General features: G+C 40.9%; 1 protein-coding gene across 1 annotated transcript in view; it reads right to left on the reverse strand.

The window, feature by feature from the left end:
* Window positions 1-2010: 2010 nt before the first annotated feature.
* IGDCC4 (immunoglobulin superfamily DCC subclass member 4) overlaps window positions 2011-27658 on the reverse strand; it is a 57035-nt gene continuing 31387 nt past the window's right edge. The window contains exons 9-19 of the mRNA XM_018571269.1: window positions 26472-26642; window positions 25007-25237; window positions 22950-23057; window positions 21833-22013; window positions 17478-17605; window positions 16113-16283; window positions 13503-13640; window positions 9445-9550; window positions 6628-6859; window positions 4185-4349; window positions 2011-2886 (exon numbers count right to left, since the gene is read on the reverse strand). Coding sequence (XP_018426771.1) covers window positions 2395-2886; window positions 4185-4349; window positions 6628-6859; window positions 9445-9550; window positions 13503-13640; window positions 16113-16283; window positions 17478-17605; window positions 21833-22013; window positions 22950-23057; window positions 25007-25237; window positions 26472-26642 — 2123 coding nt within the window. The 3' untranslated portion in view covers window positions 2011-2394. The remainder of the gene's footprint in view (window positions 2887-4184; window positions 4350-6627; window positions 6860-9444; window positions 9551-13502; window positions 13641-16112; window positions 16284-17477; window positions 17606-21832; window positions 22014-22949; window positions 23058-25006; window positions 25238-26471; window positions 26643-27658) is intronic.

Genomic DNA, 27658 nt, shown 5'->3' on the forward strand with positions numbered 1-27658 from the left:
AAAGAGTACCAAGCCTGTGACCAATCAGAGGGCTGAAACTGTAAAACCCAGTGACATCATAATGCTGCTAAAAGTCAGCTGTTATTAAAATAATGGGAGTTTTTGCTGCCCTCAAACACATAATAAATCTCTGGACATAAAAAAAGGAATGTGAACAAGCCCAGGGCAGTAAATGGACATAAGACCTCCAGGCAAATGTATAATGTGACCTCAGAATGTAATCGAAGCTTCAGAGCAGGAAACAGAAGATATGGCCTGATGGTTAATGAGGCCAGTGAGGCATTGGTCTTCGCAGTGGTGTGGCCACACTGCTCCAGTAGGTTTACTATGTATACATTTCATAGAGCACTGTCAGTGCATTCGGAAAATACATTACATAAACTTGTAAATTTTTTTTATTTATTTTTTGCACCTGAAGTGCATAAAGGCAACTTGTTTGGTGATTTCAGCCTGACCTAAATGCGCTGGAGAACTCAAGCCTCACACATGGGCGCACTCTTCAATTCTTCAATAGTAATACCGAATGGCCTTCCATTTTAAGTGGTTTCACCTTAAAGGAGAACAAAAGTTTAATATATTGCAGCTAATCAATCCTTAGACGTGGTGGCTGCAGGAGCTGTGTATTTTTCAGGCAAAATACATGTTTTGCAATTGCAAGTACAAAAAAATACCTGTTGATCCTGCCAGAAATTCAGAGCCTTGTGTACTGAACTCACATCACGATGTCGCCCTGATGAAGGGACCCTGCACGGCCCCGAAACGTTGGATTTTTGACGCATGTGACAGATCAATAAAAGTACTATCTTTTTTGCACATTACAAGTGTGTGCTGGTGACTACTATCTTTACTTGTGTACTGAACTGACATCTCAAACAATTTTATTAGCCTTCCAGCTATTTTCTGTGAAGTACAGAACACCTCCTCTTCATTTAATGGAGATCTGCAGAGGGAATTGTGTTTGTCCAAACCAGGAGAGCTGCCGAGGGTGACAACGATGCTCTTCATTGGTGCAGAACAGTGAGTGAGTGTAGTCACCCTAGGCCAGGTTCACCATGTGAAAATTAAGAAAACAAAGCCTGAAAAGGGAAACTAATGCAGCCACCACATCAAAGAACCCATAAGCGGGTATATTTTTTTGTTTATGGGTTAGAATATGCTTTGAAAGGGTTTTCAATTAATTTAACATCTGCCACAAGGCTAGGAAGAGCCTGGGGCTACCAGCTCCTGTGGCTGTACTAAGAGGGGTGCCTCCAAGCAATCCACGTATTTGAGAAAATTTGAAATAACACAGTGAATGGAGGTCATCTGAAGCCAACCTATCCAAAGGAGAATATGTGGAGGCCTCTGATGAATATAAGACTTGTCATCACACTACCCCGTAGCACAATAATCTAGCATGCAGGCCCAGATTACTCAAAATTACGCTCCTGGTTCAAAGAGCCAGCATGTAAAATTCTGGGTGTCCCTTGCTTCTCTAGGTAGTAAAAAAGTTCCAGATCCTTGGAAGCCTCCTTCTCCTGGTTTACATTATTAGCTAAAAAAATAGCTATATTTTATCATGAGAAGACATCCTTGTGACTGGTACCTCAATGGCCACAGAAAGCAGTCCAGTTCCTAGGACAGCTGAAGAGTTACAGGTGCATATATCAATTCTTAAGCCCATAGAGGAAATGTCTTAGCAAGAGACCAGCATAAAACCCTTTTAATTTTAGGAACCCTGGCAACAACTGTCCTATGCAAACTCTCAACTGTTCTCCATCAACAGTACTGTGGAGTGCATTTTGGATTTTTTAATTGCTTTCATGGCGTCCTTTTCACTTATAACAGGATTATTCCACTGCAAAAGTGACCTCCATAAACCCGGGTCTTACCAGAAAAGGACATATTCTTTGTTCCTCCAAAAGGATCTTGAAGCACCATCCAAATCCCAATAAATCACTTCTTTTAATGGCTTTCAACTATAGTATGTATTTTGACCCATTTTTTGACCCATGACCTTAAAAAGACATGTATAGGGTTGAGACATTCCTGTTTTAAAGTAATTGCAAGTGGTTCTTATAAATGCATTTATTGACATTTGGATGTTGCTGCTACTATTCCTTTTTATTTCTAATTGTTCCCCCTCCCATGATGTGCTGCCCATTGTGATACTCAATGCTTTATAAGGCTGTTTTGTAAAGTCATCTAGGTCAGAGCAAGTTTTAGTTGCACAAAATGGCTAAATAGTCAAAGTGTTGTTCAGATTTTCTAATTGTCCACACCATAACGCCTGCACTTGAAGGATCACTCTTACAGTGATGAGTCCTCTTCCAAAATCTTTGTCCAGAAAAATGAATCTGACCATAAACCAGTATATCTGGTGTGTGAATGTTCTCTAGTTCTCCAGATTCCAGTTCAGTGTACAGTCTCCTCTGAGTTCATTACAAGGGGTAGGACAGGTGTATTGTTTAGAGGCGAATCTTGCTGAGCCCTTGAAGTTAGGGGCACATCTTCTGAACATGAATCCCCACAATCTGTAGTGAAAGGTGAGCCAGTGACAGTCTGATTGTCCTGAGAGTCCCCACTCCTGGGGATGCCATTGGCAAGGTGTGGGGTCTTTGTGGCCATGATGTTTAATGTGTGTTCTATACTGATGGCCACCAATGGCTGATTGCTCCAGTCTTGGCTCTCGCTTTCAGTTGCCACTGGCTGTGTGTGTGGGTTAGATGTTGGAGTCAAACACTTAGTGGGACCTTTGTCATGATCCAAACTAATTTCTTCTTCCTCTTCTGAGTCCAGCCCAGCACAGTTTCCGCTACGCTCGGACACAGAGAAGTCAGAGTGTACAATGACATCTGCCTCCACTTGATTCTGAGATGGATTTCGGTGATTTCTTCCAACGTCCACCTAATGAGATGTAAATAACAATTATTAATCAGAACAAAACAATATTCTTATTTTGGCATTTGAAAGCTAGTAATGTCCTAGTTAAAGGTTCTGCCTTACACAAATGAATATGTTATAGTGACTTCTTATAGGGGCGCCAATGATCAGACCTCATACTGGAGTTCCGGGTAATAGCACATACCACAATAAAGCCCCATTTCTCCTATTGTGCAATAAAATAAAATGGAACAATCCACCACGAAGAGTAAGACACCCCTGGCAATAGCCATGGCAGCTGAGCTGACCTTAGGCTCAGGTATATTGATGTCATCTCCAGAGACCTGGAAAGATGATAAATCATTGGAAGAAATTTAACTTGCTGATGTCTACCTGAAACTTAAATTTTTGGTGGGCTGGTCAATTAAAGTGTATTTATCTTTACTTCCTGCTTCATAGACAAAAAAAAAAAAGTGAGGGAATTCTCCTCTTAGATAGATGGCACCGCAACAAGCGTCCCCATTTGGAAGATTTCCCTTTTATTTCTGTTCTGGTGACAACATAAAATTATGGGATTTTTCTCTGTCAGTCCTGGTAACAATGGTTACTAGCACAAATAGGTTTAATCTCCCCAGCGGGGACTCAGACATTAAAGGAGATCTATGGGGTTAGGGCTTTTCCCCATAGTTCTCCTAAGGGTAATGGGAGGACACAAACTAGCGTCCTCCCGTCACCCAAAGCTGTAGCTCACGGTATACTGAGACGCCGCAGCTGGAACGGATCTCAACAATGCTGTCTGGATCCACCCAGCTGCGTGAGTGACAGCTGGCTCTGCCTATCTAGAGGCAGAGTCAGCTGTACCCACCCCCTCCCCCGTCCATTTCGCCAGTCAGCGCTGGAGGATTGGACAGGGGAGGGGTGGGGGAATCCCTGCAGGGAGGCGTGAGTGACAGTCACAGCTCTCTGCAGGGATAGATCGAGAAGTGAGCAAGCAGCGGTATGTGTTCGCTCACTTCCCGATCTACTGAGCCAACCTGTGACAGTTTCATTGTCACAGGTCGGCTCAGATTATGAGGCTGAGTGAAAATCCCTCGCCTTATAATTCTCCTTTAATACAAACTTGGTAGGGTTGCTAACCCTTTCCCACTCTTTCCAAAACTAAAAAAAAGGTTTGGCTTTAGATACACTTTAAATGTGGGGCACGGTACGGAGAGGAACAGGTTAATAAATAGCACAATATCCTCAATGACTGGCCAATTAAAAGTAAAATAGTGTATGATGAGAAACACATTACCGCACATTAAATCCTCATCACAGTTTACCTTATGACTTTCATAGGATATATCATGTAGGATCATCCGTATGCCTCCGGTGGTTAAGTGGTTTGCAGAACCATTGGCAGCATTAGCGAGCTCACCGGGTATAGTTTCTGCATAGCTAGTGATGTGATTTGCCCAGTTCTGGGTGATTGACCCATTCCATGAAGTCTGTATGACAAAGAATATGGAATTGTAAGAAACAAGAGATACAAAAAAAGAAACAGGTCTAATGATCACTTTCTAGTTTGTTAGGCAAATAAACCAACTGTATTCATGTACCAGTGATGTAAAAGATGAATCCTAAACTAAAGAGTTTATAGTGGTTTTAAAAAAAAGATACAAAATCCCAAGAAATTACAAAATCATTAATTAGCAAACTAAGGGTCTCCACACCCACTGCAGCCCCGTGGTTCAGTAGAGTCGCAATTTCACATCTTCAACCTCACATCACATCTTCATCTCACTTTCTGTTAAAACGCGGTATTGCAGTTTGACTCATATATACCAATAAATGTGTGGTATATGAGAATCCCTTTTTCTTAACAGCGGAGCTCCAAACAAAACAACTGCTAGTGAATTCAGAAATACCTGATGAATACAAGCAATGCCAACATTTGTTGCACATGTGATGAGAGTACCAAGTGACTCCCTTACATACCATGTGAGAAATTTCCCCTATCGCTAGCCTCTTTCTGAAATGCGAATTGTCTGGCTGTGTTTGGTTTCAATAATTCTATGACACAGACCAAAAATATGCATACAGCAAAGGAAAGCTGAACTAATCTTGTTACAGGTATGCTCTAAAGCTCTAAACCTGTCAGCCATTTTAAGCTTTTAAAAGGCCTGCCTTAGAGAAAACACCACAAGCTGCCTGTAATTTTTTGTAGTAGCCAGAAAGCCCTCCCCTGTGTGCCTCTTTGTTTCACCTTGTTCTGATTTCTATGACTTCTGGCTTGTCTTAAGGTAATATTATTCATTAATTGTGTCTGCAGGATGTTTAGTTTTAAATGTTTAAATTAACTGACGTTTATTTAAAGCTTTACATGAACGCAAGCATGTAAAGATAACATACCCTCCTAACAGCAGTGCCCTTCTAGACTGATATAACATTGAAGTGATACACTTGAAAATGCATTCAAGAGCCCTAACTATTAACAAAAATGAATCTTATTTGTGTATCTCTCGGCTGTACATCCTCAAATCATCTCTGAATTGGTCCCGACACTGTTCTTCCTTCAGGAGGGTAGCTACTTTTGGTCCCCATGGTCTCTGTGTGCGTTGTAAAGTAGCCAGCGCTCCAAGCTCACTCCCGTGATGGACTACAATGTCATGTTTAGGGCCCATTCACACCAATTGCAGTGCGTTTCAGAGCGGTAGCTACTGGAACACACAGCAATCGCACATTAAACTCCCTCCTTCGTTCTGGGTGGGAGGGGGCATGGCGGTGCATTGACGTCAATGGCACCTCAGCCATGCCCCCAATTCGCAGTGCTATCGGATGTGTGGAAAAACATTGCCTGCGTTCCGGTCCAGTTCAAACGCAAAAAATAGAGGTCCAGCTCTGGACCAGAACGCAGGCAATGTTTTGCCACGCATCCGATCGCACTGCGGGTGGGGGGGGGATTGGCTGCAGTGCTGTTGACTTCACTGCACCACCATGCCCCCTCCCATTGCAGAACGAAGGGGGGAGTTTAGTGTGCGATAGCTGTGCGTTCCAGCAACTACCGCTCTGGAATGCACCGCAATTGGTGTGAATGGGCCCTAAGTTAGCTCATTTGTATTGATAGTGTAGTCCATCTGGCATTCATTGTAAGGATCCTCCAAGAAATCGGAAGATTTTCGGATTTTCTCAACCCGACAGCTAGATTCATGAGCCACCAGGCCAGAGAACCTGATCCTTGGTGATAGGCGAGTCGTTTTTTCCAGAGACTCAACTGATTTAACACAATGACCGGATGTTGAGTTGTAAGAGAGTGGAACTGGGCAATTGGCACTGCCTCAAAGGAGGAAAAGTGTCAAAACACAGAGCCCACTGCCTGAGGCTCACATTCCAGGAAGGCCCCAAAATCATTTAGTTCAGCGTGATCCCAAGCTGTTGTTGCAGATACACTAATCCGGATAGAATAGCTGTATATAGAGACTAGTTTAAGCAGCGTGTAGTGAAGTCTTGGTTGAAGAAAAAAGAATCTTGAAGAAAAAAAATTGCTAGTAAAAATGTTTAAACTTTTTTGAGCAGTGAAAAGATGCCCATCCTCCTAGGACACTAGCCAAAAACTGAGGAATGCTGTTTTTTTATTTTTTTTATTTTTGCCAGTGTCGAAATCCTACTGCTGGCAGCAGCATTACCCATATGTCTATGCATTACTACATGCATGATGTGCCCCTCAATGAAGGAAAAAAACAGTATTGCTGCCAGTTGTCCTATAGACTCTAACATTTCACACACCTTCATTTTTAACTGGTTCTTCTCCTCTATTTGGGGGTTAGAGACGAGACCTCCTATAAGTTCAGTGACCTCTGGGATTGGAAGAGAGGGGGTATCTTCTTGTCGAGGAGGCATCAAGGTCTCCAGCTCATGCGAGTCCTGGCAGCGGCTTTGGGAACAGGACCCCTGTCTAGCCCTCTGATAGGAAGAGGGACCTCTGCTAGTCCGGGGCCCCAGTTCAGATCCTGAATCCCTAGAAAAGAAAAAATGTCTATCAAATGGGAAGAGAATAAGACTGCAATATGTTAGTGAATGGGAAAACATAATGCAAAACAATCCTCCTTCATACACTAAATATATTTGTTTTCTCATGTTTTATGACCCAGTTAATCCTTTGTAGACCTTGGGACCTTCAAAACGTAATATGGCTTAGATTTGTTTATACCATTTGTTGGTCATACTTTTCTCATCTAGAGCAGGTCTTTGTCTCTCTATCCATTGACGTAATTATGGCAGTCTTAATAATGCATGCATGTAATTATTTCAAATAAGGAAATAATAGATATATTGCCTTGATTATCTTTATAGTATTAATATCATTGACAAAATATATTGAGAATTTTATTCCCCTTCTTCCAGTTTTAAAACCATATGCATTTAGTTGACTGCAATTTAAAGAAAAGTGTTTTTTTATCTATTTATTTTTTTAAATTTTCATTATTTTACAATAGTACTAGTGTCATAAATCGGGAAAGAATATGTTATCAGTTATTTATTTACAGCATCTGTTATATAATTCTAAACAGGACTGACAATTAGTAAATTATCTTTGAAGACCCCATGTGCAATACTGTAACTGTAGTATGTGTATGTTTTTCAAATAGGAGATACAGAAAAACTATTCATAAGACATCAAAGTCAGGCTAAAAGTGTAGCTGATGGTTGAAAAATGTTTTGCTAATTCCCCATTGGTCAATATTATCAGTGCAGAGGCTAATTTCTGCCTTGTAACATACCCATGTGCTCTGGTTCTTAGAGGACAGGTTAATATCTCGGCGGGTACTTTGGTAAGGCAGGCTAGAAAAGATTTGCCATGAGCCATCACTTCCTACTACTTCGGTCTGCATCAGATAGAAGGCCCATTTACACTGTTGCAGTGTGCTTATAACCCATTCACACCAACCACTTCAATCTTAATGGCATTCCAATCCACCTGCATTGCAATGGATGACAAATAACTACCATGGGTTGTGGTAAGCTGCATTATAAAACATGATGCAGGTCCAATTTTCAAATGAATGGGCTGCCTTAACGCAACACACTATAACTGTGTATTAATGCAATGAACCAGTATACTGTATATGGGCCCTAAAAATCTCTTTTTTTTAGTTCTTTCCTACAAACTATATGATCTATTAAAAGTATCATGTGTCCATTGTCACAGAGCACAGGTATTTGTTTAGCTGCCTGACTCACCCAACCAAAAATCACCTATGATACTTTGCAGTTTTCTGACAGCAATCATTGTTTTCTATAAATCACTAAGAAGTTTTACAGCGCTAATAGGAAGCTGAGATTAAACTTGCATTGTTGTGCAATGCCACAGTGTGCATAATTAATCACAGTTCAAACATCTGTTTCAGGAAGGTTGGAGGTTCTAACAAATGATCCTGGGATTGTGCACTTCCATCCAACTACAAATCACCTGTGTAATTTCAGATTTACAACTTATTTCCTGCAATGGCCATTTGTTCTTTGATAAACTGACATGAACTGTACCCGCTTATACAAATTCATCTGCTACAATGTAGTGCAGGCCCTCCTGAATGGATATCAATTGAATGGATCATTTAAGTAGACAACAGAGTTGAATGTCAGTGCAAAAAAAAATGTAATACATGTACATCTCCCCATGTTTTTTCCCTTTACAAATGCTGAAGGTACAGAAAAATACCCGTTGCTCTGTCAGAAATAAAGTGAGTATAACTTGCTATTTGGATTGACAACATCCCTGCACTGCACTGAAATTCCCAGCAGCATTCTCAACCATGCCTGCCGGACTACAAACTATGCCTATCCGCCCCCCTCTGTCTCACTCCACATGCACACATTAATTTCCTTCCTAGCAAAATAATGCTACTGCCTCGATTCCCAAGACCCTGCCCATACACTGCCTATGGGCACAGGGCTAACTGATGGTTTTAAAATGTTTAGCCAATTTTCTGTTCTTCAATATTATCAGTGCAGAGCTAATGTCTACCTTGTAAAATATCCCTGAGCTCTGGTTCCTAGAGGATAGGTAAAAATCTCAGCAGGTACCGATACGTTTGTAAGGTGGACTAGAAGAGGTTCTAAGCTGCTCTCATCTCCCTCTACTCTTGTCTGCATTATCTAATGTATACTGTTGCACTGTGGTAATGGCCCATTCACACCATTGCCATCAATCTCTCTGTCCCACTCCACATGCATTAATTCCCAGCCAAACAATGCTACTCCCTTGATTCCCAAGAACCTGCCCACACACTGTGTGTAGGCAAAGGGCTTTTGGTACATGTAATTTAGGGGCATAACTATGTTAATAGGAACAGGCCTTCCTGTAACTACCCCTTCAATTTTACAAACCCAATAAGGATACGAAGGGGAGTAATACAAGCTTTTCTGAAAAAAAAAGTCTGAAGATATTGGCTGGTGGGGAAGGGGAGGCGTGGGAGTGAACTTAGGCAATGCCTGGACATACACTAACAAGATTGCACAGAGATTTTACCATCCAGCTATAATGTGCACAGCCAGTTTGAATTATGCTTTATTTGAGGATTTGTATTGCCATGATTATCTTACCTCTGTTTGCCTTGTTGGAAACTTGCACACATGCATAGTAAGAGGCACAGGAGACACAAGCAGACCCCGACAATGATTCCTGTCACAGAATTCATATCCAGGACATCTGAAGAGAAAACATGAGAGAAAACACTTCAGCTACATCCTCCAGAAAAAATAATGATCATGTTCAGGTCTATAGACTACTGAATGTCAATGTCCAGAGCTCACTATGGCACTGTGGAAAGTCATCTATAAATATAACAATATATTTCTGACAATTATTTCTAAGTTTAGATTTGAGCACAGCTTCCCTTTATGTATCTAAAATCATACATTTGCTACAAATACGTAGCTTAGAAATATGTTTCAATAATGGAAGTAGTGCTTCTGGCTTCAAGGATGTTGGCAAATGGTCCCAGATGTGCAGACTGCTCTAGAATCACTACATTCAATACGTTATCATTTGTGCCAGCTATTTTAGTTAAACATACTCCAGGAGCTGCCTTATCTTGCCTCCTTCTGAAAATGCTAGTTGTCTGGCTGTTATTCTGACTCATTGACTTTAATAGTTTCAGAGTTACCAACCTGAAACAAGTATGCAGATTGGTAAAGTTGAGGATTATTATTATCATCATACAGGATTTATATAGCGCCAACAGTTTGCGCAGTGCTTTACAGTATAAGGAAGACATTACAATTACAATACAATTCAAGACAAGATGGAAACGAGAGCCCTGCCCCTGAGGGCTTACAATCTAAAAAGGAGGGGCAAGTGATACATGAGGAGGTAGCTGTGTGGGGATGAATTGTATGAGAACGTGATGGTTGAGTGGTTAGTTTGAGGTGGGATAGGCTTCCCTGAAGATATGAGTCTTAAGTGATCGCCTAAAGGCAGTCCGAGTGGGAGATAGTCAGACAGGTTGGGGTAAAGAGTTCCAGAGGATGGGAGAGACTCTAGAGAAGTCCTGGAGGCGAGCATGGGAGGAATTGTCGAGGGAGCTGGAAAGCAGGATTTCTTTGGAAGAGCGGAGGGGATGGTTAGGGTGATACTTTGAGACAAGGTTGGAGATATAGCCGGGGCCAGAGTTGTGGATGGCTTTGTAAGTGGTTGTTAATATTTGTTAATATTTTGAATGTTATCCTTTGGGCTATTGGAAGCCAGTGGAGGGATTGGCAGAGGGGGGTTGCAGACACTGAGTGGTTGTTTAGGTGGATGAGTCTACCAGCAGCATTCATGATAGACTGAAGGGGGGATAGTCTGTGTAGTGGAAGGCCAATGAGGAGGGAGTTGCAATAGTCAAGACGAGAGATAACAAGCGATTGATGAGTAATTTTGCGGTTTCATTGGTGAGGAAGGGGCGTATTTTGTTACGAAGGTGAAGGTGGCAGGATTTGGATAGTGATTGAATATGGGGAAGAAAGGTGAGGTCTGAGTCAAGGATGACACCTAGGACCTTGGCATGGGGGGAGGGGTGGATAGTTGTGTTATCAATCTCAAGGGAAAAGTTGGGTGAAGGTGCACAAGGGGGAGGAAATATCATGAGCTCAGTTTTCGAAAGGTTGAGTTTTAAGAAATGTTGTGACATCCAGACTGATATTAGTGACTCCAATGGTCTGATTTATCAAAGTTATGGTCAAATTACCTTAACTTGGAAACATTTTAAGCCATGATGCACATGCCCAACATCACACACGGCAAGGAAAAAGCCAATAGTAATTGTCGGTTAGAACTTTCTAATGTAATCATTTGTGAATGAGAATGTTGTGAGGAGTAAGGGAGCTCCAGAGGGAATGCATCACCAATAAGGCAAAACATCAGGCATACACATGAATGGTATAAATGCATATATCTTTACTATTTTACAATAGTATGGTACAAATCTTCTGATCTGCATACATTTTCCTCACCGCACAGCCAGACAGGTGACACATGTAATTCATGATTAGGCAATTCATCTTCCTGGTTCAGCAATGTAACTTCCTATGTCACCTCTGCACCTCCAGTCTGCTTGTTGGACAGTGAACCAGGATCATCACCTCTGTGCAGTGAGCAGCGACCCAGGAATGCTAAATCAAGCAGTAGTAGAATGATCTTAGTGATAAGTAGAGATAAGCCTGGGTTTGGTGTGAACACAGTTCTCCTGAGTTTGCCCAAAACTCTGACCTCCAGTACCCTCCTCCCTCCCTAATCAGTATTGGCTGTTGCGTTGGGGGGCATCTCATGCCCCTTTGTGAATTATAGCTGTGGGGCAGGGAATGCACCACTTAGCAACTGATTGGGTCGGGACATGGGGGTGGCAGTCAGAGCTTTGAGTGGGCTTTGCCGAACTCAAGTGATCGAGGTTTGCACCAAGCCGAGCATCATCTCTAGTGACATGTAGTGATGAACAAAGGCTAGGTGTGAACACAGTTGGCATGGGTTTGCCCAAGCCCACACAAAACTATGATTGACACATCCCCTCCTACATCACAAATCAGTTGTGGCCGGGACATTCCCCACTACAGCTACATGTCACACAGGGGCAGGGAATCCCTCTGCCACAACTGATTGAACATCGGGGGGTGGCATTTACGGTTTTGAGCAGGCTTGGGCAAGCTCAATAATGGCTGGAAAAAAACAAATGTTGTGTCAAATACATCTGTAAACATATATATATATAAATAAGAGATGTCCTCCTTTTTAGCTTTTTCTTAGGAGCAGTATTATACACAGAACTCTACAGGTAGCTTTGAGGAATAGATGCTATGAGCTCATAAGGGACAGACAGAGGGACAGTGTTTTAAAAGTTAATTAACATACAGTGGTGGGCATTTACCAATCTGGTTGGCATCATCAGCGTCTTTTAAATTGTTGTATCCCCGAGTTCTAGTGCATAGTGCAAGGAAAATTGCCTCAAAACTGTTGCAATCCCGGAGGACAACTGAATAGCCCCAAAGTGCTTAGCTGACTAAAGGGTATGAAGTTGAAATACACTGAGTGGCCAGATTATTATGACCACCTGACGTTTGTAGGCAACTTAGCTATAATTTTGCGCTGAAGTTGCTAGAGGGTCAGACCATTATAAATAGGCAGGTAAATAAATAAAGCAGGTTGTTTACCACGATAGTAGAAGTGATTTTTTTCTGAAGATATGGGTAAACAACAGCGCTCGGAGCCATGGAGCGAGTATCAGCAAAAATCTGGGTCGGAACGTGCAAATTGTGGCCGTCAGCGACTAGTCAATGTTGGGGCAGAACGGAGAGTGGCAAGACTGGTACAAGACAACAGAAGGGCAACAGTGCAGTGTCAGATTCCTCGCATCACCTTTCAACATCTCGTGGAGTCACGAGGCGGCCCAACGAAGTCATCTCGTGGAGTCATCTCGTGGCCCAACGAAGTACTGATGGGGGTGGTCATAATAATCTGGCCACTCAGTGTATGTTTGTGCTACTTTAAGAAGTGTTTATGATGACTTCTAGAACGTGTGACGGTTTGGAGGTCTATTAATGTAGAAAATTCTGGACGCTATTACTGCACAGTCGAGAAATTATGCGAATTAGCGAAAAACATGTGCAGTGAGTCGCAAACATGAATATGTCGCAAGTACACTTAAAAAATACACATAATAGAGATGAGAATTTTTGGTTAGTTAGCAGGATGTTTTGATCTTGTTTACAAGTGATAATGAAGTCTGCCAGCACAGTACAGACAGAGTTAATTATTTGAAACAAAACTTCCCCCCACCTTCCGGACAGTGAGAACTAAGCAGACTTTTTTCAGCCCTGGGGTTTGCAGGAACATCAATGAAATATGTAAGCTGCAATTTTTACTTTTTTGATGCTATGTGAATGGGAACATGTAGCAAATGTAAAGTACAGTAGGTGGTATACCAATTTGGCTACAAAAGTGGAAATACATTAAAAAAGCTGGTTAACAATATGTGACCAGTGATAATCTGGATGGTGTGATGGTGTGAATGACCCCCGAGATGTAGCAAGCCATCATGTGTTTCCACTTGCCAGCAGCAATGGGCAGAGGAAATATCAGTTTTGGGTAGAGGAGGTTTTAAAGAGGCAAAGAGCAGATTTTGTAATACCTGGCAGTCTTGGAGGCAGTGTCTCCACCTCCACCACTTGGGAATAGGGTCCCCAGCCTGATGATGTCTTGGCGCCCATCTTGAAGTAATACTTTGACCCACTTTGTAAATCGTGAACTTCTGTACTGAATACATTACCTGGAACAATAAAGCACACCCACCAGAACAACAAAGCATGAGCTCTCAAAATATACATAAAATGCCATTGTCACCACAACTGGAATAAATTAATAATGACCAATTGCAAAATGCAGTAAGCCAAAGCATACAGTGGAATGAGTCTGGTTGCTAAAAGTTACTGCACTTAAAGCATATGTAAATCTTTAATTGTATATATTGCAGCTTACCAACTCTGTGTTATTGTTATGGTTTTTTTTTTTTATACTTTACTGTTGGGAGCTTTGGGGAATCATAAGGGGTCTAAACAGACCCCAGACATTTCCCTTTTGAAATAGAAAAATAGATTGAGGACACAGAATCCTAAATCTCTTTTTCTGCAGCCCCTGTTATGAATGAACAGGAAGCCTCTATACTGAGTGCTCCTGTCCATTCATAAACTGAGGAGATAGTATTAGTTACTATGTCCACAATTGTGAATGAACAGGAATTGATGTAAAGCACTTCTAATTCATTCATAATTGGGGACAAAGTAACTAGATATCTAAGTTATTTACTCCAAGCTTGCTCCTGTGATGGACTGCAATCTCAAAACAAATGAGTAAACTAAACATGAGATTATAGTCCATCACAGGAGCAAGCTTGGAGCGTTGACTACATTACAACACACAAAGGGACCATGGGGAATAAAAGTAGCCACCCTCCAGAAGGAAGGACAGTGTCAGCACCAATTCAGAGATGATTTGAGGATCTACAGCTGAGTGATACAAAAATTAAAATACATTTTTGTTAATAGTTAAAGTACTTAAATGTATTTTTAAGATTCAACTCCTGAGTTTAGTGTCACTTTAAACAAAAGTATTTTTCTTCTGCCTGTGTTACTGTTAGAGTGATTTCCCCTTACTTTCTGTCCAGAGAATGACCTTTTTACCAGACAGGAACTGAAGGAATCCTAACAGAGCCTCCGATGGCAGGAGCTGTAATTGTTCCACAACTAAAAAAAAAAAAGATTTTGGCTACAGATAGACTTTAACCCTTTTGCTGCCACGGGCAGTGGCCCCGTTTACACAGACTTACGGCGGAACTCTGTTTACATTTGTAAAGCCAGCTATCGGGTTTACAAAAGAAGTGATTCTGGCAGCTCAGCTGCCGCCAGATCGCTTCCACGGCCGGACCCACTCTTTTGGACCGGGAGCAATGCAGATTACATCACTTCCAGTAGCTGTCATTGTTCGGCTATTGAAGCCCAGCAATAAGCTATTGAAGTCCGATCTGCACTTCAATAGCTTACTTAGAGTGTAAAGGTGATACTAGGGGTCCACCCTGCGAGTACGCACATTCACGGAAACATCGGGTGCTCCTACGTACGAAAACAACGATCGCAATACACATGTTGGGTATCGCCATGCACACCAAAGTGAGAGCAATAACTCTTGTGCCAATATTTACGTGTATCCCTAAACTGATGACCTATAGGGGCTTTTAAATTCTCATCTACGATTTTTTAGGGTACTGAATTTTGTCGCGGTTTCATGGACACACTCAATTTTCTAACCTGGGCATGTTGGGTATCTATTTACTCATCATAAGCTCGTCTTTTATATTTTACAAAAAAATGGTATTATATTGTGTTTTGGGGCACTAAAATTAACTTAAGCGCATTTTTAACCAAATCTTCGGGTTTGATAAAGCGTTGCGCTATTATCATGCAACATAAAAAGTTGCAGTTGCCACTATTTTATTCTACAGGGTCTTGACTTTCAGAAAATATATAATGTTTGGGGGGTTTTAAGTAATTTGTAGGCCTAAAATGTGGATTATATCTTGTGTGCAAAAAACGAAAAATAAAAAGGCCTTGGCAGCGAAAGGATTAAAGCGAATGATAAGGAAATGTTGCCAAAATACAAGAGTCATGTGTATTCTTCAATGAATCTTGGTATGCTTTGTATTTCATCCAGATCTGTGTAATCCTGTATGAAACTTGGCCTCTGTGCAGGAGCTTCCGATAATAAAGGCCGGTCACTGCTACTCTCTCTCCTTGTGCAGGGTGACTGGTCTTGTATCTGCCCCCTTCTGTCATTTTCTGCAGGCAGTATGTAGTGGGTGGACCTGCTAGGTGCACCCTACCCTCCCCAGCTCTGCTCTTTGCACAGGCTATGTACTGCACAGTGATGAGGTCACAAGGTAATATCTGGATGGCAGGTTGTGGCTATTGAGTAATATATTTAAATGAACATTTTCATGACCGGAGTTCAGCTTTAAGGTTTCTCCCCCATCCTGGATTGCAGCTCTAGTTAATCTTTCAAATGCTGAAACTTAATGGAAAGTGGCGTCACTGTGGTGGGTTCTTAAAGATTTCTAAATAATAGTGGCCACACATCATTGTCCTCAGATAACCATATGAAAGACAAACTACAGAAAGTATAACATACAATGATCAGAAAATATTCCTTTTTGTTATGTATTACTACCCCTATGCTAGCATTTCCTCACCTTCCTTGGTTAAAAGAGTCCACATTTCATCAGGATGGCTTCTGTTGGCAGTGTACAAGATCAAATACTGCAAGATGATTCCATTGGATTCCAACGGAGGGCGCCAGTGTACCTGGACTGAAGAGTGTGACACAGGCTGGAGCAGTAAGTCCGCTGGAGGGGAGGACGGTCCTAGACAAAAAAAAGGCACATGTTACATTGACTTTTGGCAGCAGCTGAATATAGTTCAAGATCAAAATAACAAAAACAACTACTAGAATAACAGAAAGTTTGTACATTTCATAAATGACATTTCCATATCTGAAAAGTTAATTTACTAAAATAACAACATAAAAATCGTGCAATGAAAATAATGTTTGGTAGTCAGAAACATCAATAGGGGGAAATTTACTAAAATTGGAGTAAAGTAACCAATCAGATTCCATCTTCAGCATGTTCAGTTGAACTTTGAAAATGAAAGATAGAAGCTGATTGGTTGCCATGCACAGCTGCGTTTTAAGGTGTGCAAACTGTCAAGGTTGCCAGTGTGCTTATTTCAGCTCTCAACCCAACTTTAAAGCCCTCAAATCAAATGGCGGGTGCTATAGCTGATCACATGTGCAGCACTATGGCAACTGCAATCCAAATAGAGGCTAAAATGGCACCTTCCTTGGCTGTCAGGGATAGTGTAGTTACCCTTTAACACTGACAGTTTTTTTTAGATTCTTTTTTTCTTTTCTTTTTTTCCTATGTACACCTTTGCAATGCATTACTGCATGTGTGTTACCACATGTTGTATTAGGGCAGACTATGACAACGCAACAGTACACAATATGTGCACTGTTTTGAGCTGCAGTGCATGCACATTGCTCCCTACTTATTAAACCAATAAATACCCCATGCCAATATGAGCTAAAAATTAGGAGAGCTACAAAGCACTCAAAAGTACACCCAAATAAGTGATACTCTACATGACACACAATAGAACAATATACTGCTGAGCTACAATCAAAACAATGTAACTATATATACACAATAATGGTAATACAATGTGTAAAAAAAAATGAAAACAGAGTAAAATCAAACAGTGATACAAAATAAGTATTTGTAACAAATGTAAAGTCCAAAGAGGGATGAAGATTCCAGTGTCTGAAATGATTATAGTGCTCAAGGTAAGGAATAATACATCCCAGGAGACATCGAACGAGCAATCATTGTCAACTGCACAGTGTGGGGGGGTGTCCCACCCGGCAAAGGAATCAGAGTTATGAGAGTTAAGCTAAGGAATTAATAGATCTTGCCTAAGCCACATGTACACAGGTAGAAGTAAGTAACAGGAAACTTGCATTCAGAATGTGCAGGAAATATATTGTGCATCTTACTCACTATCTGGAAGGGTCATCTTTTCTACGATGTTACTGTAAGGTCCATCAACTCCAGCTCCATTCGACTGCACTGCAAACTCATATCGAGTAAATTGTTTAAGGCCACTGATCAGAATTTCCTCCATGACACTGAGAACAGAGAATAGGTATGGTAATGACACTGGGGCAATCTTAGAGAGTCTCACCCTTTTATATGATCTTCACCTTGTGGAAGGTTTCTTGAATAAGTAACATTTATCAATATAGGTATTCCTTTTTGGAAAGTTGCATATGTATTAACAAAATACAATACAGGCTTGTTCACACCGGGTGTGTTGAGTTGCGTTGATCAGCTAGATTAAAACAAGCTCAATGCAAGGACACTGAGAGAACAATGGTTCCATATGTGCCCTGTTCACACATACAAGCACCTTGGTGCAAAAAAAAGCAAAATAAAGCAGTTTATCCTAAAATAAAGGTCATATCAACATAAAATAAAAAAAACAATATACCCCATAATAAAATACAACCCCAAAATACCACTCACTGAAACAAAAAGTCTTGTTTTTTCAAAGGGAAGCCTTGTAATAAAAAGTTTGCTATGGATGGGACAGCAGATAAAAGTAACCACTGATATCAAATTAAAAGAGAACTATGAGTTAAGACAGCTCCATTGAATAGCATTGGCCGGCGACTTCTCGCGGCAAAAATGCGCGATGTCGCGGCGGAAATCGCGCGATAAGTCGCTACATGTGAACGGGGCCTAAATCTCTGTCAGGTCAGGTCTCCCTATCCTTTCATTACATCAGCTTCCAATGCACTGTCACTATATCTGCTCTTACTGGTCGTTCTAAAGGTGCCCATACACTGCTCGATTCTCGTACGAGAATCGCGGGAAACCCCGAGATCGTTCGAGAATCGAGCAGTGTGAACGAAGACGTGCGACCGTCTCTACTGTACGGTCGCACGTCTTTTGTCTAAGGAGCACGCTAGAAAATCGTACGATTTTCGGCTGGTTTGAACGGTGCTCGGGAGACAAATGCCGAACTGGCCCGTTCAGCATTGCGGTCATCGGAAGGCCGCCCCTCAGGGGGGCGGGCTTGTGATGATCGAGAGTACGATCTGCCTGTCCAAGATGGGCAGATCATACTTTTTTTAATTACTTTACAACCAACGCAAGACTAAGGTCTTGCGATGGCTGTACAGTGTATGGCCACCTTTAGATTGCAGGCCATAGTTCAAAGGCCATTCAGTGCATTATAGGTTTTTTTTTAATTCTCCTGGGTAAATCTGCACATAAATTAGCTGTGATCACAAATCTCCAACCTGCACCTCATCCCTACCGGACAGCACTGAAACTTGAACAGATAAAACAAAGTGCTGTTAACGGTTATAGAACAGATGAAAAGGGAGCAAACAAGAGAATTTAATTGTTAGGGTTGAATACACTTTACATAATACCGTATGAAATAAACATTTTGAACTGTACCCAGCTGACTGCCTGTGAACAGACAGTATAAAGTACTGCAATGACTGTACTTGTACCCAGTAAGAAGAGGATACAAGTGCCTTCTCTGGAAATAAAAGTGTCAATACTCAAATGACATCTCTCCCAGCACTGAACACACGTTTTGCTAAATTAAAGTGACATTAAACCCTCAGATTTGTTAACATAAAACAATACTGTAATGTGCACCTTACTGTAATCCATGGTAGTTTCCCTTCTCTTTGCTGCTCTTCCTTTTAAATCCGTATCTGTTCTCAAGCTCTGCAGAACTTCTGTTTTGCAGCAGACTGCCTTGTCTCAGGAATGGATATATGGTGTCGGTGTATAGGTTTGTAACCTGAGCCAGCACTACAGGAAGAGGCCCCGAGCTGAAAAGGGAAGTTCTCCCCCAGCATGAGAAGACATGAGGATTTTAAAGGAAGAGCAGCAAAGAGAAGGGAAACAACCATGGATTACAGTAAGGCACACATTACAGTATTGGTTTATGTTAAAAAAATCTGAGGGTTTAATGTCACTTTAATTAATATATTTCGTATTAAAAGGCTCAATTTACAAAAACAAATATTGCCTTGGTTTGGAATCATTCATTTCCTCCATAAAATGAGCAGATAACTATTGAAGGCTTTTATTTCTCATCAATTCTGTATGTCATTTTATCACCTCCTGAAATGGTCCCGCACTCTGCACTGCTGACAACTGACAACTCAAACCAGAAGCTGGCAATAGTTGAGAAGTCCTGTAATAATGTTTGTGAACTGACTTTGACATATGAAATATCTCAAATATCAATAATACATACATTGTAAATTCAGTGGACCTGTGTGACATAACCTTCTTGTTAATTGAAAATACAATTTGCATCAATAAACAATCAAATAACACACTGGGATAACGCATACATTAGACTTTTGTGAATTGACACTATTGGATGCTGTGCAAATTGTCTAAGGTAAATACATTCTGTACAGAGGTGTGATGAGTATTGATACTTCATGGGAAGAGTGATCGGTTAACATTATGGAGTACTCAGGACCCTCTCACACCATCTGGGAGCATGATGGTTCAAGAGAAACCACACTCTGATACAAAAAAGCACATGAGGACCGTAGCTAATATCTTTTCAGGCTGAGGATACAAGTGCCTTCTCTGGAAATAAAAGTGTCAATACTCAAATGACATCTCTCCCAGCACTGAACACACGTTTTGCTAAATTAAAGTGACATTAAACCCTCAGATTTGTTAACATAAAACAATACTGTAATGTGCACCTTACTGTAATCCATGGTAGTTTCCCTTCTCTTTGCTGCTCTTCCTTTTAAATCCGTATCTGTTCTCAAGCTCTGCAGAACTTCTGTTTTGCAGCAGACTGCCTTGTCTCAGGAATGGATATATGGTGTCGGTGTATAGGTTTGTAACCTGAGCCAGCACTACAGGAAGAGGCCCCGAGCTGAAAAGGGAAGTTCTCCCCCAGCATGAGAAGACATGAGGATTTTAAAGGAAGAGCAGCAAAGAGAAGGGAAACAACCATGGATTACAGTAAGGCACACATTACAGTATTGGTTTATGTTAAAAAAATCTGAGGGTTTAATGTCACTTTAATTAATATATTTCGTATTAAAAGGCTCAATTTACAAAAACAAATATTGCCTTGGTTTGGAATCATTCATTTCCTCCATAAAATGAGCAGATAACTATTGAAGGCTTTTATTTCTCATCAATTCTGTATGTCATTTTATCACCTCCTGAAATGGTCCCGCACTCTGCACTGCTGACAACTGACAACTCAAACCAGAAGCTGGCAATAGTTGAGAAGTCCTGTAATAATGTTTGTGAACTGACTTTGACATATGAAATATCTCAAATATCAATAATACATACATTGTAAATTCAGTGGACCTGTGTGACATAACCTTCTTGTTAATTGAAAATACAATTTGCATCAATAAACAATCAAATAACACACTGGGATAACGCATACATTAGACTTTTGTGAATTGACACTATTGGATGCTGTGCAAATTGTCTAAGGTAAATACATTCTGTACAGAGGTGTGATGAGTATTGATACTTCATGGGAAGAGTGATCGGTTAACATTATGGAGTACTCAGGACCCTCTCACACCATCTGGGAGCATGATGGTTCAAGAGAAACCACACTCTGATACAAAAAAGCACATGAGGACCGTAGCTAATATCTTTTCAGGCTGGTCAAGAACGAAAAATAAAAATATAATTTTATATTGAATTTCCATAAGTATCGCACTACTAATAACCATATTGATCTAGAAGTGTGTAAATTTACTTATTGAAGATGCCCATAGGATGTACTTTCTTAATGCACTGACACAATTTCACTCAGCCCTGTAAATAAACACTTCCTTGTGTCACAGCTCTTACAGATCCTTCCTTCTGAACTACAACTCAACGTCTGAACAATGTAACATTATCATTGCTTGCTGCAAGCAATGTATGATGGGAAAGGTAGTCTTGAGAAATAGAGATTGCATCAAATCAAGCAGCAGAGAAAGGGATGCAAAGCACACAGGGAATCGTGTTTGGCAGACAGAAGGCAGCACTCACTACATAAAAGGGATTTTTCAAGTAAGCTTTGATTGTATTATTAAAAAGAACTCTAGTATGTATCATTATTACAATGCTGATGTAACTTATAACAGGAGAGTATATGCTGGGACATTACAACTCCTTTAGAGTAAGACAAAATGTTTCTGTTACAAGGAAAGAAGTGCAGGCACTTTTAGTAAATGGTAATCATATTAGGGTAGGCAGTTATTAGATCTTTCCTTATTACTGATGACAGTTTCTTCCACTTATGGGCAGTGTGTGATCATTATAGAGGTTCTCCGACTTACCTGCTGTGATAGGTGAACTGCGAGGCATTCTTGGCTCCCCATGGCCCACAACGTACAGTATAATTCACAATTCTGCTGCTTATTATGGGCTTCCGCCATTTCACCCATACAGATGTGGAGCTGTTAGGTTCCACCTGGATATGACTGGGCGGCAGGGGTGGGATCCGCTGGGCTTTAAAATCTAAAGCTCAAACAGATAGACAGATCATACAAAAACTATAATAAAGATTTAAATTGCTACTCCTAACAGGAATGACACTACTTTTGTAACACTATGTTATACTTGTAATAGTAATGGCAATAAGTTACACTAGGTATGAGAAAATAACACTCATAAAGTAATTATTAATAATGTTAAATAGTTTTAATTATAGACAAGATTACATGCCCTTTTCTAGTCTTCATGGGAAGTGTACAACACAGCAAGTGTTAGGATAACCCAGAAATATAAATCTCTGCAGACACTACTAAAAGCAACACTATAGGCAAGCGTGACTCATGGTCCAGGGACAGGGTTGGCAGAGGATGTGATGCCAACCTGCGCCTGTTCCTGTAGTGCCCATAGCGCATACCAACCCATGACTAAACGTCCTCTCCATTGCCCTTTCCTTGAACAATTGTGTGGCTAAATTGCCTCCCGCAGAGGAAAGGGGACATAGCATGTATGGCTAAACAGTTTATAGGAAAGGGATGGGGCTAGGTAGGGGAGAAGAGGTTATGAGGGTTGGGGGTTTTAGGTATGGGAAGTAGTGGGGTGTGAGTGTTAGCTGCGGAGGCATTAAGAGGCGTTAAAGATGTAAAGTCTGGAGAATTGATGGCAAGGTTGAAGCTCAGGAGCCTCTGCTCACATCTTGCATTAAGACACAGGTTCCTCAAGGTATACCATTGCTCCTAAGCCATGTGGTGACGAGTCAGAGATATAATTCTATCTGTAACAAAAATAGTATTTGTTGCCCGCAGCAACCAATCAGATTGATTAGAAATCTATTTTGCAATTTACTTTAAAAATGGAAAGAGGAAATTTGCTAGGAGTAGCAGAGACAGTTCTGCTTTCAGATATAATGATATGATAATGAGTCTGTCATTTATTAATGTGGTGGGCAGATGAACACCTTACCTGGTGGGGCAGTTGGAATCTGTCTGGTTTTTCCTTCCCACACGACTGTCTGCACTTCCTGTTTCTTATAGTATGCCACCAATCGCACTTGGTACAGCTGTCCAGGAACTGTAATAAGATAAAGACAAGAGTTAAATTAACATCTTTTTCATTTCTGTGAGATAGGTTTACTCTTTACTTGTTTACCTAAGATATAAGAATCTGTGATAGGATGGCACTCTACACTGGCAAATATAGCATTATATAGCTGGATGTTTCCATTCTGCCTACTGGGTTGCTAAATAGTGATTGACTAAAGACTAGATAGGAAGCTGGCCACCGACATTATTTACCAGTTGGACCAGGTAATTTGAGGACAGTGGTTTGTCATTGCAAGACAACAAATGGGCGGAGCCAGTTGTGATGTCACTGCCGACTCCGCCCATTTGTTTTCATTTGATACGTACCAGCGGAATGTATCAGCGGACAACACTGAGCATGGTGATTGACCTTTGGATTTCGTCAGTGGATCCATTTGTGGGGTTTTTATTTTTTTATTAAAGGGATTTTTACAAACTTTTTTTTTTTTCAATGAAACAATTTTTTCTAAAAGTGTTGTCTCTTTTTGTTCATTTTATTTTAACCCTTTAGTGAATGAGTAGGGGCACAAGTACCCCTTACTCATTCACAAGGGGGGGGCAGCATCTGGGTGCCCCCTTTATAAAGGGTTAGTTCAGGAAGTTCAGGGAAGCGGAGCTGAGAGAGTTGGAGCCAACTGTTTAGAACCATGAAAGTGTTTGGGCAAAACTGTAAGCAAATACTTTGCTGGGCAATGTATATTTGTTCGATCTGGATTCATCTTTGAAACAAGTTTAAGTATTTAATTCTACTTTAACCATGAACTGTGATATTGCCCAAACATGCTTATTAATAAACTAATCAGACACCATTGTCCTTTTCCTGTGAAAATAATAGAAGTTAGCTGGAAAATGAATGATCCTGATCAACTTTGTCGTATAGTATTGAGCCAGCAAGTGTGCCAACATCTGAAGGGGACCGCTGACATTATAATCATCATTAAAGCCAAACATATTGGGTGACAATCTGCTAATTAGGACCTCATATCAGTCTAGCCTAACTGATAATAATCCTACTATTAGTTAAAAAGAATGTATAGAGGTTTTAAATATAAATCCTTTTTCATTTATTATAGTCAAGTCTATAAAAAACATTTTTTTTAAGGTAAATAATATTATTTATTTATTACAGGTATTTATATAGCGCAGACAATTTACGTGGCGCTTTACATACTCCACATTCACATTCATCAGTCCCTGCCCTCAAGGAGTTTACAACAGATGGTCCCTATTGCACACAAATACTAGGGCCAATTTAGACAGGAGCCAATTACGTTTCTAACATGTCTCTGGAGTGTGGGAAAAAACAGAGTACCTGGAGGAAACCCACACAAGCACAGGGAGAACATGCAAACTCTTTGTAGATAGTGTCCTGACTGGTATATTAAGTATTGTTTAGTATTATATGCACTTTTATTGTCAGCCAGCAGATGGATGTCCCTGAATGTTGGCCAGGTACACACATGCTCAACCAGTATTGTATTTAGTGATGTAAGCAGGGAACCCTCAGGACTCTCCTCCTCAGTAGTTCCTGGACCCATCAAACCATTCCCCTGCCATAATTCCCCTCCTTTTCAGTTGTGGCTGCACAGTAAAAAACTGTGAGCTTGAATTTATCTGGCTAGGGCATAGAATCCCAGCATGGGGCAGCTGTCTAATTAAGTTTAGCTGTTCTGCAACATAACAGAAGCACCACAAGACCATGCAATAACTAACTTTGTGTTAAAACCGCAAGCAAATAATTCCATGCCTTATATCCCATTAAATATTTCCCCGTTTGACAACTCAAGCATTATTATCCCAGGAGAATATGACTTGACATGTATGTTACAGCCTGATGAATCCAGCCTATTAAGTATCTCAGCAGGGCCCAGACAGATTTTAGCCACATTCTACCCCATGTGGCTCAGGCTACCCACAGATCCAGACAAGGCAACTCACTGAGGTCAGTTATCTCATATTGTTTCCTCTTTTTCTTCAGCTTAATAGGCCCATGGTCCCAGTCATTCTTCCCTTGCCATGGACAAGATGCAGCAGGATCTGGGGCAGGACACATCATGCGGTAATAGAGTCTGTAACCGGTGATCAGAAGGTCGGTGCGGGGTAGCTGCCAGCTGACAAATACCGAGTCTGTGTGGGCAATGACTTTCAATTGTACTTGTGCCTGCTCCACTGTAAAGAGAAAGGAATGGATATATTTGTGAGTCCAAGAGAGATAACAAAAACACAATACTGATAATCATGACAGTGTGACAGATGAGCAAGTAGGGAAAAAAAATCTCAGTGCATACCTCAATTAAAATAGACACAGATGTAAATAAAATGTCTAATGGCTGTGTTGGGTTGTAAATAAACTTAGTAAAGCAAATATGTAGGTAAAAAAAAACATGAAAAAATGAACAAATAATCAGCACTGCTCCCTTAGCTTTGCACAGTAAGTGAAATCTATACAAATATTACCTGTGCTATGTCCTGGATGGCCCTGCCCACTGCATATAAAACAAGCAGTGCCAGCCTGTGTCCGTGTAATGATGGTGGGGGTTGTGTACTTAAAGAGGGTATTAAAACAGGACAAAGATGTAAAAAAGCTTTATAAATAAACTGTGCCACACGTGAAAAAACCCCAAAACAATTGAATATAAAACAGTATCAGATTATGAGGATACTATAAACCTTGATGCATGTAGAATGTTACATATTGGAACCTTGAGGTGAAATACCAAACATTTCATAATTTTCCTTAGATGTATATTGGCTCATTCTAGCCAATAGATGTATCATTCTAGTTTTCTTAGCTTTTCCAACTGCATGTTTTTCGTTGGAATATGGCATGTCTTTGTATAGAACTAGTTGGGCCCAAACTTTATGGCTTGCTGGTCATGCGACTTGTGTGACATCAGCAATCCACCTCAATCATGACTACTGATCGCTGAATGACTACTGAAGCAGTGAGGGAAAGATGAATCCAAAAATATAATATAATAAGATATCTCCAGAATATCCAGACCATGAGTGCACCAAACACCACCACTAGCAGGTCTGCAATGTAATTATAAAAGGCTGAAACTGGATATTATTATTATGCCAGGACATTTTTAACACCATTGATGACTACATTGTGGAAGGTGCACACACTACTGTTCATTTTCTCATGGGGCAGGAGGTTACTTTGCTCAGTAAAGCTATGTTTCTTTAATTTTTCATGCAATGGATGAGGCAGTTTCTCATTTTTATTTTCTATGGTCTATAATTGTTATTAATCTAGGAGCAAAAATAACTCCTTTAAGAATACTAATACAACTACCTGTATTTTAAGGACATTGCGGAGATGTCAATCTTGACCTGTGACATGGCAAGGTTAGATTGTCACATGGAATGTGTTGGAGATCCCCAAATATTCACACACCTTGTGTCTGGTTGACTCTGTCTAGAGTGCGCTGCAGTGCCCAGTTAGAGGGTGCACCATATCCTGCAGAGGTGCTGGCTGAAATCCGCACTTTATATACAGTGCTGGGCTGCAGGGAAGAGAGCGTAACCCCAGTCTCATTTCCTTTAACTTCCACAATGGAGACCACGCCTGAGGGGGACATAACAAGGACAGGAATATCACAACATGGGAAGAATTTGAGCAATATCTGAAGTCAACAAGTTCTAGAGAAACACTTGGGTTTAAGCAAAACCATGATGCAATAAGCAGAAGAGTGCACTCATTCTTGTGTTTTTTTTGTAATGAAGAAGCACATTTGCGTCAAGATCATAGTTTTAAAGTGAGGCTGGTAATGATTAAAATTACTTGGATTCATTTTGATTAATTATAACGCATATACAGATCCAACTACATTGGCCTACACACACACTCAAACATTATGAGCGGAATGTATCAAAACTGAAGCAAAGGTATCTGGATTAGTTGCCTATGACAAGCAATCAGCTTCTCTCTTCAGTTTGTTCAGTTAAGGTTTAAAAATAAAAGGTGGATGCTGATTGGTTGCCATAGGTAACTGCTCCAGATTCTGTCTGCTCCAGTTTTGATAAATTCCCCTCTATGTATGTTATTACTTTCAGGGCTAGTTCACACCAGTTCCAGTGCATTCCGGTCTGATACGTGCTGGAATGCACTGGATCGCATCCCGGCCGCCTCACTGCATTCTGGGGCGGGAGGGGGCGTGTTGTTGCATTAAAGTCAATGGCAACGCAGTTACACCCCCCGGCCGCAGTGTGATCTCCGGAACACATGGCAAATCAATGTCAGTGTTCTGGTCTCTCTGGGCCCCCCAAACTGGCGGAACACCAGGGCCCAGTCGCAAATGCGACTGATGCAGCCCTGGTAGTTTCGCCAGTGCCGATATCTGCGTTTAGTATTGGGTCATTTTCACGAGTACAAGTGCTTCTGAAAATGCCCAGTATTGGCACAGGTGCATCCCTACTTAATATAATGTATTGCTGGGACTTGCAGTCCTGCATAGTTGGTGGTATTCAGCATTGCTGTATAATCATTATACATCAATGCAGAACACCACCAGCTATACAGGACTACAAGTCTAAGCAATACATTATAATGTAAATTAGAATACCCCCAGTTTAAACCCCCCC

Source organism: Nanorana parkeri, unplaced genomic scaffold (genome assembly GCF_000935625.1).
Source record: "Nanorana parkeri isolate BGI_ZX_2015 unplaced genomic scaffold, ASM93562v1 scaffold1720, whole genome shotgun sequence".
In the NCBI taxonomy this organism is placed as follows: Eukaryota; Metazoa; Chordata; class Amphibia; order Anura; family Dicroglossidae; genus Nanorana; species Nanorana parkeri.